The sequence below is a fragment of the Coregonus clupeaformis genome, chromosome 16 (genome assembly GCF_020615455.1).
Source record: "Coregonus clupeaformis isolate EN_2021a chromosome 16, ASM2061545v1, whole genome shotgun sequence".
Taxonomy (NCBI): Eukaryota; Metazoa; Chordata; class Actinopteri; order Salmoniformes; family Salmonidae; genus Coregonus; species Coregonus clupeaformis.
The window spans coordinates 58,160,654-58,173,305 of NC_059207.1; the positions used below are offsets into that span (position 1 = coordinate 58,160,654).

At 40.5% G+C, this 12,652-nt stretch overlaps 1 protein-coding gene across 1 annotated transcript in view; it reads right to left on the reverse strand.

The window, feature by feature from the left end:
- si:dkey-220o5.5 (actin filament-associated protein 1-like 2) overlaps positions 1-11,640 on the reverse strand; it is a 113,764-nt gene extending 102,124 nt beyond the window's left edge. The window contains exon 1 of the mRNA XM_045225805.1: positions 11,461-11,640. Coding sequence (XP_045081740.1) covers positions 11,461-11,476 — 16 coding nt within the window. The 5' untranslated portion in view covers positions 11,477-11,640. The remainder of the gene's footprint in view (positions 1-11,460) is intronic.
- Between the last annotated feature and the right edge of the window lie 1,012 nt (positions 11,641-12,652).

A 12,652-nucleotide genomic window follows, 5' to 3' on the forward strand; every position in this document is an offset into this window, starting at 1 on the left:
CCCTTACCTGCCGATCTATAAAGGGGTTAATTTGCATTTGCAATGCACCCCTTCACATTGTGCATCTGAAGGAGAGAATAGCTTAACTCACACACTGTTTACATATTGTTCAGCTATATGTTCTCAATTTAAAAACGATACCAGTAGACAATGTATATGAGGCTAATCATTATGCTAGATTTTGTACATGCCTTGTGCTGACATGCCATTTTTTGGTGCAAATCCAACCCTTGTAATCTAGGTGGTGAAATGTCTGAAAGCAGGAGATGGGATCCTTAGCTTAAAACATACAACTACTACTACCAAGTTCAATGCCAGATACTTTTATCCAAGAAGGTCTGAGTGGCACTTGGAGGTGCCACTGTGATAATGAAGATGGTTTGCGTAAGACTACTATGCTAAATGTGTTTAAATTGTGAAGAAAGAAAATTGTTGGGCTATAAGAAATACATTTTATTCAATGAGGCAAAGCAGAGATGACAAAATAATTTTCATTTCACCCATACAACAATATAGCCTATTATTAAAGTACAGTATGTTTACAATATCATAAACAATAGTATTTTAAACATCCTAAATTACATTTGATATATTAATACGGTTTAAGGGTGCACTTTTGTCATGACGACAAGGTGAAGGTTCTCTACTCAGATTGACCAAAGCACAGCACACTGTTTAACAACCATCTCGTATAACTGAGGAATGTCTCCTTTCATATCTGGGTATAGACAAATAGTAGAAGTAGAAACTGATACTGCTGCAGCGTTGCTCATCTTCACAGTGGGAATCCAGTCTACATGGGTGTCTTGATAGAGGTCAGCTGGTGAACCTACAGTAGTAAATAAACAAATGAAAAGCACACCTGATGTTAGAATATCACTTCTTCAGGTCACCTATACCAGTTTCTTGGGTCAATAATGTCCTCCAGGCTATATGGACGTCATATTGTACAATTTGTGTCTCCCCTTTTCATGGTCATGGCTAGCCTTTTCAAATACCTCTAACGGTTGCCCCAGTGTGAGTTTTTTGATGCGCGTGATGTCAGAATGCTCTCACTGTTCCAAAATGTGATTTTTACGCAATAGGACAGTTAACCCGTACTGCCCTCAAACCAAGACACACGCTGCCTGCTAATTATCTATAAGCTATATTTCAACTTGTCAATTTGAAATGATTTTCTAGCAAGTTTTATATTCTAATAACAGTTTTAATTGAGGTGTGTTCCGCCTCCTCATTAATTCACATAGAAGTAGCCCATTTCAGTGTTGTGGACAATTTATGTTTGAGGCTTTGCTGAACCAGACAAACTTCTCTCTTCCATGAGAGCCCAAGCACCTCCCCAGTGTTTCCCCAGATCAAGTATGCAGACATTTGCGCAGTCTAGCACAAACTTTTTCCACCTGTCACATTTTCTGGCTGGCGCTCGCATTGCCTTCATTGTTGTTTTCCTTACAAATAATAACTTTGGACATGTGTAGAGTTCCTATCAAAGTAAGTGCCTTATGTTCTGTATATATCGTGTTGTCGTTTCTACTGTAGCATACCGTATGTATGGAGCATAATGTATTTACTATTTTATTCACACGTTTTCAAGTACTGGCGACAAATAATGCATTCCAGTTCTTGCATAGATTGCAATGGACACATAACCCTTTTTTGAAAGTTGTACTGATTATGATGAGCTAATGCTAAGCTATTTGCCAGCTATGTGTGGCTCCATGTTTGTTGACATTATACAATGCATTCTGGGTGTCACGTAAACACCTGTCAGACCAAATATGTTATAACAAACTACCTATCGTCGGATTACTTTCAATTTTTAGAAAGTGTTTTACTCAATTATTTAGATCAATGGTGAGCTCTCCCGTGATGTGATGAATTGTAAATAGTAATTTCTATTAGCTAATTCATATTATGGTTTCTGTCAGCCAAGGGTTAGATAAATATCACTGCTTGTGTTAAGTCAATCTTTCCTATGGGCTAGAACTAATGTAGCCTACATTTTCTGGTTTGGATGATTGTGTTATGCTGACGCCACTTCTGTGAATGTTTGAACATTGCATCCAAAAATAAACTGGTCATATACAGGACATAACGTTGTAAGGACTGTGTTTGTGCAAAATGTTTCTGTGAAAGAAAACAGTGTTGCCAGCTCAAACACTGACTGTTGCATCAATCGAAATTGGATGTTATAAATAATCTTTCTAATCACACCGGTTTGAGCGTATGCTGCAGGGACCACTGTAGAATTATCACACCCATGTGTTGGTATGCTTCAAAGGGCTAGAAGAGACCCAACTTTTGTCAAATTAACGTAATATTTCACAGAATTTAGGCAGCAGGATAGGAGAATTAGGTTAAGGTTAGGAAAAAGGTTAACATGGTCGTTTTTATTGATCTGTTGTCAGTGTCAGTAGAGTAGGCCTAGGCTACCATCGTATTAAAAAAGATTCTGCTAATTTCTCCAGTCATATATAGTGTAGTACAATTGCATGAAATGTTTATCAAAGGCCACAAAGGAAACATCTCTGATGTAGCCTATAAACCTATGCCACTACGCGCTTATTAAAAGCCAAATTATCACTATCCAATCAACTCATAACATTAGGAATAGTAGGCCTACATTTGTCTGCAAATGCGAGGATAAAGGTATGCAATCCTTTCTTATAAAGGTGTATTTCTATCGTGAAAAATAGCTTCCCCAAAACTTTAAACTCACACGACACATGCTAATTGCTAGACTACAAGCTATCTAGCTAGCTAAGTTTGGCTAACTTAGTGTTGTTGTTAACACCTGGTTAGCATAACAGCTAAACTAAACAAAATCGATCAGACTTAACTTACCAGTGATGAAATGATCGTAGCAGACCCATTACTGACAGCTGTCTGGGTTCAGGTCTTGATGGGCAAAAGGTTTCTTCGCTTTTCTGACAGTTCTTGAGTCTTATCTTGGTGTCACCAATGGTGTTTCATGATTGCGGGGAATCTGTAAACATATTTTTTTCCTGTAGTCTTTCCTGCCTTCTTAGAGCAGCCAAATACTCTACAGAAAATGACCGTGGTGATGAATCAACTAGTTTTAGGCACTGTTATCATGTAGTTTGGGGGTAGCCACTCGGCTGTTGATGTCAGAAGAATTAATGCGGTGGTCTTCCAACATGGCCGCCAGGAGGCGTCGTACATCAACTGCAAGCCCTCTATATTAGGAAGGTGTTCCTAATGTTTGGTATACTCAGTGTATAAAGCAAATATATGTCTCTGTCTGGGTGATCATATTGACCCTTACAAAAAAATAATAATTGCAGTTTCATGTGAAATAAAAAAAATATAATAGCTGTTTTCACCTGTTAAGCTTAAATTTCACACATTAAACCATATTTACACATGTATGAAAATGTTGACACCATCTTTTCACCACGGTTTCACGTTAAAAACTTTTGTGAAAATCAATCACGTGAAAATCTAATTTGCAGGTTCACACGTAACAAAACTCCACACGAAAATCTCACTTTCACATACAGTGCATTCGGAAAGTTTGTAGACTTTTTCCACATTTTGTTACATTACAGCCTTATTTTAAAATGGATTAAATTGTTTTTTTTCCCCTCATCAATCTACACACAATACCTCATAATGACAAAGCAAAAACTGGTTTTTAGAAAAAACTGTATTCAGACCCTTTACTCAGTACTTTGTTGAAGCACCTTCGGCAACGATTTCAGCCTCGATTCTTCTTGGGTATGACGGTACAAGCTTGGCACACCTGTATTTGGGGAGTTTCTCCCATTCTTCTCTGCAGATCCTCTCAATCTCTGTCAGGTTGGATGGGGAGCGTCGCTGCACAGCTATTGATGTTCAATTGGGTTCAAGTCTGGGCTCTGGCTTGGCCACTCAAGGACATTCAGAGACTTGTCCCGAAGCCAATCCTGCGTTGTCTTGGCTGTTTAGGGTCATTGACCTGTTGGAAGGTGAACGTTCGCCCGCAGTCTGAGATCCTGAGCGCTCTGGAGCAGGTTTTCATCAAGGATCTCTCTGTACTTTGCGCCGTTCATCTTTCCATCGATCCTGACTAGTCTCCCAGACCCTGCCGCTAAAAAACATCCCCTAAGCATGATGCTTCCACCACCATGCTTCACCATAGGGATGGTGGCAGGTTTCCTCCAGACGTGATGCTTGGCATTCAGGCCAAATAATTCCATCTTGGTTTCATCAGACCAGAGAATCTTGTTTCTCACGGTCTGAGAGTCCTTTAGGTGCCTTTTGGCAAACTCCAAGCGGGCTGTCATGTGCCTTTTACTAAGGCCTGATTGGTGGAGTGCTGCAGAGATGGTTGTCCTTCTGAAAGGTTCTCCCATCTCCACAAAGGAACTCTGGAGCTCTGTCAGAGTGACCATCGGGTTCTTGGTCACCTCCCTGACCAAGGCCCTTCTCCCCCGATTGCTCAGTTTGGCCGGGCAGCCAGCTCTAGGAAGAGTCTTGGTGGTTCCAAACTTCTTCCATTTAAGAATGATGGAGGCCACTGTGTTCTTGGGGACCATCAATGCTGCAGAAATGTTTTGGTACCCTTCCCCAGATCTGTGCCTCCACACAATCCTGTCTCGGAGCTCTAAGGACAATTCCTTCGACCTCATGGCTTGGTTTTTGCTCTGACATGCACTGTCAACTGTGGGACCTTATATAGACAGGTGTGTGCCTTTCCAAATTATGTCCAATCAATTGAATTTACCACAGGTGGACAATCAAGTTGTGGAAACATCTCAAGGATAACCAATAGAAACAGGATGCACCTGAGCTCAATTTCGAGTCTCATAGAAAAGGGTCTGACTATTTATGTAAATATGGTATTTCTGTTTATTTTTAATACATTTGCAAAAATATTGAACAATCTGTTTTCGCTTTGTCATTATGGGGTATTGTGTGTAGATTGATGAGGTCAAAAAACACCCTAAGCACACAGCCAATGAATGTCCTTGAGTGGCTTCCTTCTTTTCACTCTGTCATTTAGGTTGTATTGGGGAGTAACTACAATGTTGTTGATCCATCCTCAGTTTTCTTCTATCGCAGCCATTAAACTCTGGAACTGTTTTAAAGTCACCATTGGCTTTAAATTTTTTAAATTTTAAATTCAGGCTGTAACATAACAAAATGTGGAAAAAGTCAAGGGGTGTGAATACTTTCTGAAGGCACTGTATGTGAAAAACTTCCACATGATTGTTTTTCACATGTAAACATGCAATTTCACAAGTGAAATTGAGATTTTCACATGTTAAAGTTATTCACACGAAACTGCTAATTGGATTTTTACTTGTGATTGTTTTTCACTTGTGAACTTGTAATTCCACATGTGAAAGTGAAAAACTAATTTGCAGTTTCACATGTAAGAAAACTATGGAATTGCAAGTTCACATGTGAAATAATGTTATTCTCCTCACATGTGAAAATATGGTGTTAACATGTTGCAGTAGCAATGTTTCCACCGGGGGAATTAGAGTAACCACATCTAAAAAGATGCAGGACATTTGCGGAACAATGGACAGAATAAAAAATGTTGGGCCAGGTTAATGGATCACTTTCAAATGGCGATATTCTTTAAGAATATAACGTATTTTGCCTCATGAGGTTAGTTCAACTGTCGTACCCCATCACAACCCAAAATATAAGCTTGTTTTACTCCAATGTTTTTAAACAAATTAAATGTAAACAGCCTAAAAATATAGTTAAAACTATAATTTTGATATCATGGATGGTCAGTACTTGCATCCATAGCGTAGTCTATGGATTTGCGAGTGGTTGCATTTCTCCACCCCCATCCCTCAGCTTTTGACTATAACTGTTGCGGGGAGTACACTTTGTTAATGTTTCAATGAAGGATTGCCTCTTTAACATTTACATTTACATTTAAGTCATTTAGCAGACGCTCTTATCCAGAGAGACTTACAAATTGGTGCATTCAACTTAGGATAGCCAGTGGGACAACCACCCCCTTTTTCTTTTTTTTTTCTTCTTTTTTTTTATGGGGGGGTGAATATTCCAGGTATTCCTTAAAGAGGTAGGGTTTCAAGTGTCTCCAGAAGGTGGTCAGTGACTCCGCTGTCCTGGCGTCATGGGGGAGCTTGTTCCACCATTGGGGTGCCAGAGCAGCGAATAGCTTTGACTGGGCTGAGCAGGAACTGTGCTTCCGTAGAGGTAGGGGGGCTAGCAGGCCAGAGGTGGATGAACGTAGTGCCCTCGTTTGGGTGTAGGGTCTGATCAGAGCCTGAAGTTAAGGAGGTGCCGTTCCCCTCACAGCTCCGTAATAGTGTTATTATATGGTGCAATCCTCTCTTGGGAGTGAGTTACTTTTGTGCCATTAATATCAAGAAAAACTTCTGAAGTCGAGAACAAAATTCTTAGTATTTCAAACAAAATGAATGATATTGAAAGCAAAACAAAATATTTTAACGAAATCATTTCTAAATGTAGCTAGGTTTCCATCCAATTTGCGACAGTTTTTCATACAAATATTCTCAAATCTGCATAAAACAATATGCACATTTTCCTACCAGAGATGTTTCCATCTGTGCGTCATGATATATTTAAAAATAACTTTTTCCGTTTCCACAGCCATTTCTCGCATAATAAATGTTACCAACACAAAAAGATCCCACCATGTCGATAGAACAAATTGTCTGTAGGCATTTATAAAATTGTACCGGCATTTCATGTTTCCATCAGCCCATCGTGACTTTATTCAAGTGTCAGGTAATTCATCCACATGAAATGGTTGGATGGAAACGTGGTTAGTGAGAAAAAATTAATTGTAAATGGATGCAAAAAAATTGTTTGCAGAGCCAGGTTCCAGTCAAAAGTTTGGACACACCTACTCATTCAAGGGTTTGTCTTTATTTTTACTATTTTCTACATTGTAGAATAATAGTGAAGACATCAAAACTATGAAATAACACATATGGAATCATGTAGTAACCAAAAAAGTGTTAAACAAATCAAAATATATTTTATATTTCAGATTCTTCAAAGTAGCCACCCTTTGCCTTGATGACAGCTTTGCACACTCTTGGCATTCTCTCAACCAGCTTCACCTGGAATGCTTTTCCAACAGTCTTGAAGGAGTTCCCACATATGCTTAGCACTTGTTGGCTGCTTTTCCTTTACTCTGCCGTCCGACTCATCCCAAACCATCTCAATTGGGTTGAGGTCGGGGGATTGGGGAGGCCAGGTCATCTGATGTAGCACTCCATCACTCTCCTTCTTGGTAAAGGCCCTTACTCAGCCTGGAGGTGTGTTGGGTCATTGTCCTGTTGAAAAACAAATGATATTCCCACTAAGCCCAAACCACATGGGATGGTGTATCGCTGCAGAATGCTCTGGTAGCAATGCTGGTTAAGTGAATTCTAAATAAATCACAGACAGTGTCACCAGCAAAGCACCCCCACACCATAACACCGCCTCCTCCATGCTTTACGGTGGGAACTACACATGCAGAGATCATCCGTTCACCCACACCGCGTCTCACAAAGACATGGCGGTTGGAACCAAAAATCTCCAATTTGGACTCCAGACCAAAGGACAAATTTCCACCGGTCTAATGTCCATTGCTCGTGTTTCTTGGCTCAAGCAGATCTCTTCTTCTTATTGGGGTCCTTTAGTAGTGGTTTCTTTGCAGCAATTCGACCATGAAGGCCTGATTCACACAGTCCCCTCTGAACAGTTGATGTTGAGATGTGTCTATGACTTGAACTCTGTGAAGCATTTATTTGGGCTGCCATTTCTGAGGCTGGTAACTCTAATTACCTTATCCTCTGCAGCAGAGGTAACTCTGGGTCTTCCATTCCTGTAGTGGTCCTCATGAGAGCCAGTTTCATCATAGCGATGGTTTTTGCTACTGCACTTGAAGAAACTGCGGATTTTAGAATATTTGCATGAAAATATGTCGCCAATTGGATGGTAACCAGCTAGTGAAACGCGATTAAATAAAACGCCTCTCTCTTTCCTGCAATTTTCCCTATCTTTGGTTATGTTAACCTGGCCTTTGCGTTCCCTGCCTTTTTTCCGGTTGCACGTTTTGGCACATTCATTCCAGCAACATAGCACCCTGCATCCCACTGTTGGTTTGCCTCTGAAGCTAAGCAGCGTTGCTCCTGGTCGGTCCCTGGATGGGAGACCAGATGTAGCTGGAAGTGGTGGAAAATAAAAGTGTGGGGAAAAAAATTATGTGGGAAAAAAATACATCTTCACTAGAGGGAAAAACACATATGAAACTACACACGTCTGACACGTGTCCGAAAACCACGTTATTTTCAAATGTGATGTTTTTTTGTAAGGGGAAACCTGGGCCAGTATTCATAAAGTATCTGAGTAGGAGTGCTGATCTAGAATCAGGTCCCCCTTGTCCATGTAATCGTATATATATTATGATCTAAAAGGCTAAACTGTTCCTAGATCAGCACTCCTACTTCATAAATACGGGCCCTGAAGGATTGTTCACCGAAACCATCCCAGAGGTGTACAAGGCTTGAGGAAAACCTATTTCCATTTGCATTGGGTGGCATTGAGATCACTGGCCCTGTTGTTTCTGGTCTTCAAAGTAGGTGACCATTCATTTCAAACCACACAGAGAGACCATTGACAGAATATGCTAAATCAGTTGACTTTGAAGTTCATTATACAGAAGTCACGTTTTCAAGTGGGAGCTTTTCAACTATATATTAACAAAACTAATGCTGCTTTAATTCAGTAGCATTTTCCACATTTAAAAATGCTTGAGACACCCACTGTAAAATAAGGGGCTAAAGCAGTGGTAGTCACTAATATTTCTGGGGGAACCACTTTTGTAAAACAAAATCACTGGGCGAGCCGCCATACCCATCAACGAACGGGGGTTGGTTCAGATGTGATATTAAATGGGTTTATACATTATATTTAAGATTCTATTAACATGGGCCATCAAGCTGTTTGATTCTCTGATTCTCTATTTTAGGACACTTGGGGGTATCAGAAACAAATGTGTAATATAATTTGATGAATCTTTAGAATCTGACCTTATCGCCATTATCTCAATAAAGGTTATAGCACAAAATATGTCAAATCAGGTAATGGCTCATTTCTGTCTGAAGGAAGTTTGCTTTGGAGTGATTGAAATACACCAGAAAGGTATTGGAAAGTTCAGAAAAACGTCAGGGATGATCATCAAACAATCTTATGTATGATTGTTTGTGGAGAATCAGTTCACATCCCTCAGTTATTCTGTGCAGATTCACCACTCTCCCTTCTACCGAGTCCTGCACAGCTTGTGTCGTAGGTGGAAACAGAAGACACGTACGTCTTCCTGAGAGTGCTAGCTTTCAGGGATGTGGTCATAGTTGCTAATAGCTCCAAAAATTCCAAATCCAGAGCCAAATTCGTAAGAAGGAAATGATTTCTCGATGCGCCAGAAGCGCTAGAATCCGCTTTTCCCGCTCCGTTTGTCCCAGCCGCTAATAAGGTTACTCCATGGTTACTCACATTACCACAGTTCTATGAACTAAGCGGCACATTCAGCTGACTGAGGAAAACACAACACATTATTTTTTATTATTGCCGCGAGCTGCCAATCAAGTCACCGAGCGACACGCAATGACCATGCCTGGGCTAAAGCTATGGTTGGATATTTAATGTGTTGCTGATGTAAAGCTATCAAAAGTCTTCACTGGTGACAGAAGAGTTCCTGCTGTGTTGTGCCTCTAAATGAGGGACTCTGTAATGGGGTCGTTGGAGTGGAGTGGGTTGTGTGTGTGTGTGTGTGGTGTGTGTATGTATGTACATGCGTGTGCATGCATGCTCTTAGAAGCGGCAAGATGGTGAAAAGTAGATGTGTCTTAATGAGGAATGTCGATCTCCTAAATTAAAGAGGTCTCTATCCTACCATCAACACAACATCCTGTTCCTGGGCTGCTATGGGCTTGGCACTGCAGCCTTTGAAGTTGCTGTGTGTTTGCCACACAAATATGTACACATGATCAAAACCGAGATCAGCAATATACACAATCTGTGGCTCTGGGGCAATGACTGACAGACTTTCAGTTTAGGCATGATGGCTTTAAGCTGTACACTATTGCCAACCTTAAGAACAATTCACTCAAGCTGTGTGAACGTTGTATTTCATGGGTAAAGTCTATTTCTGGTCAAGACTGAAGAAAGGCTGAAGTGTTTAATGCCACCCAAAACGAAATTTGTGTGTGTGTGTGTGTGTGTGTGTGTATGTGTGTGTGTGTGTGAGAGAGAGAGGGACAGAGAGAAACGGAAAGACAGAGAGAAGACAGAATGTGAGTGGGGTCTTGCAGCTTGTCTGTTTTGTGTGGAGAGCCTGGTCTTGTTTTCCTTTTCATCCAGTTGTGACCAGATAATGACAGCAATGGGGTAGAAGGAAAGCGTGAAGAGAAAAAGCTGCTCTGATAGCATTTGGTGAGCAATGAAAGAGATGCAGGCCATGTGCCTGGTCAGGATGTAATATTATCCATGATGTAATTTTGTTTCCAAACAGGGTGAGTTTTGGGGCACTGAAAGCTAAAGAAAAAGTATGTTAATACAAGCGAAAACAAGTTGCTTCAGTGCTTCTCGGGAACTCCTTGAGAATTGAAATGGGCCAGACTTTACCCTTAAAATAAACAATCCTACTGGTGGTTGTCTCTGGAGATTTCGTAGTTGCGGGGAAAACAGAGGAGGGTATTTCCGATTGCTTTTCTTCTGCTATTACATACATTCCATGATAGTAACCACTGAGTCACAAAAGCTCACTGAAAAACACGATGGATTCAGTGGCACTCATGGGAGCTCTTTTTTTGGACTTCCTTGGCGTCAATCAAACTTCCTGCATTAGCCAATGAGTGAAGTGGCACTAAAGTGCAAATAGCTAAATTCATGGATGATTATTAACTGTTGGCCTAATTAAACGGGCAGGTGGTGCGCACTGATGTTAAACAGGAAGAAGAGCGGAGCTCTACTATCACATTTCTCTTTGCTACATTTTGTAGCATTGCGGCTGCACTGTTGCGCGCAACGAAAATGCCACAACCTGTAAAAAATCTCTATCCATTTATGTAATATCTTAGTAATAGTCTATGTATGGAGGTACGTGATATGTCAATAATAGGTAATACATAGGCTAGTACCCTGCATTATATCCCAATTAGTTAGATTACATGAAGACCTAATGGTTATGCATATAATAAATAAGTAATAGCCCCTAAGTCATGTCAGGTAGGCTAGATGTTGATAAAATGAATAAAGCTTGTAGAGAATTTACTAGAACCTTTAAGCCTCATAAAATTAAGTATGCCGTGTGACGTTTCCTGGTAGCCTCCTTAACAAAAACAAATCGGAGCAACGAATGACCATGGTTAGGCATAGCTGAAACATATAATTTTGCTTGAAAGTAGCCTAGCCTTGTTACGTCCCCTTGCATCCCACTGATGTTCAACCTACCTTTTTGTTTGTCCATCCCTGGAAATGCTCAAAGCGTCCCTGAGAAGTTTTCCCCCGATATCATAGCTGTGTCCAATATGAGCCACAGTTCTCTCCGACGACAATATCTTAGCTTGAGATTCTATAGCTTGAGGTGATGAGACAAGGCTAGTCAACAGTGAAACTCTTGTCAGCTCAACTCGTCGCCCAGCAAGAACCATGAGAAAAGTAACTCCCCTTCTCACTATTGCAAGAATCTACATAAAGCGACCACTAGGGGCGGGGGGACCACTGGGGAGGTGGTGTGTGTATGTGTGCTCGGGCGTCATGCACCACCAAAATCTGAGGGGGCATAAAGTACGTGAGGATGGCTGGGTGATGATCTCCTGAAGTTGGAGAATTTAGCATTTTTCAAACATCTGAAATAGCTTTTCCCTGCAATCTAGAGTGATAATCATTATGCTTAATTCTACGTAAAAAATATATTTATTGTTCTACATTTCTAAGCATTCCTCTTGAGCTGTCTGTATCCTCCTGACTTGTGCTTTTTTTCGGGGGTGGCAAATATGCTTCTCTGCATCTCTGCTAAAATCTGGGTAAAAGATTGAAAGGAATGTTAGGCTTATTCAGTACATCTAGTTGTTGCTTGCTTTTCTAGTTGTTGCTTGCTTTTCTAAAGTCTACCAATTTTGCCAGCAGGTATGCCAGCTAAAATAGTTAGACATGCTATCTACTCTAACTTTATTGATAGCCTGGAATGGCTTATTGGTACCTAGTTATGAGGTTGGGAGATTGGGATCCTATCTGGGCTAGCTAAAGCCAACTTCATAAAATATATAGGTGGCTAGTGGTATTACAGAGAAACAACAACAAAAAATGTAACAAATGACAAATCTGAGGGGGCAATTGCCCCTGTGCTCCCTATGGGCATGACGCCTCTGTGTGTGCGTGTGTTAAGTAAAGCTAAAGGGATAGTTCATCCAAATTACAAAATGTCATATTGGTTTCCTTACCTTGTACGCATTCTATGGACAAGGTATGACAGCAATCCTTGCTTTGGTTTTGTTTACCTGTTTACCTGGCCGCTGTTCTCTGTTTTTTTTTTGTGTGCATTTGTGGCACAAATCCAATGCAAGTCAATGGGAACAACATAAGCATCTTCACACTTCATTTCCAAATCATCACTAAGTAACTTAATTGAGTTACAAAATCA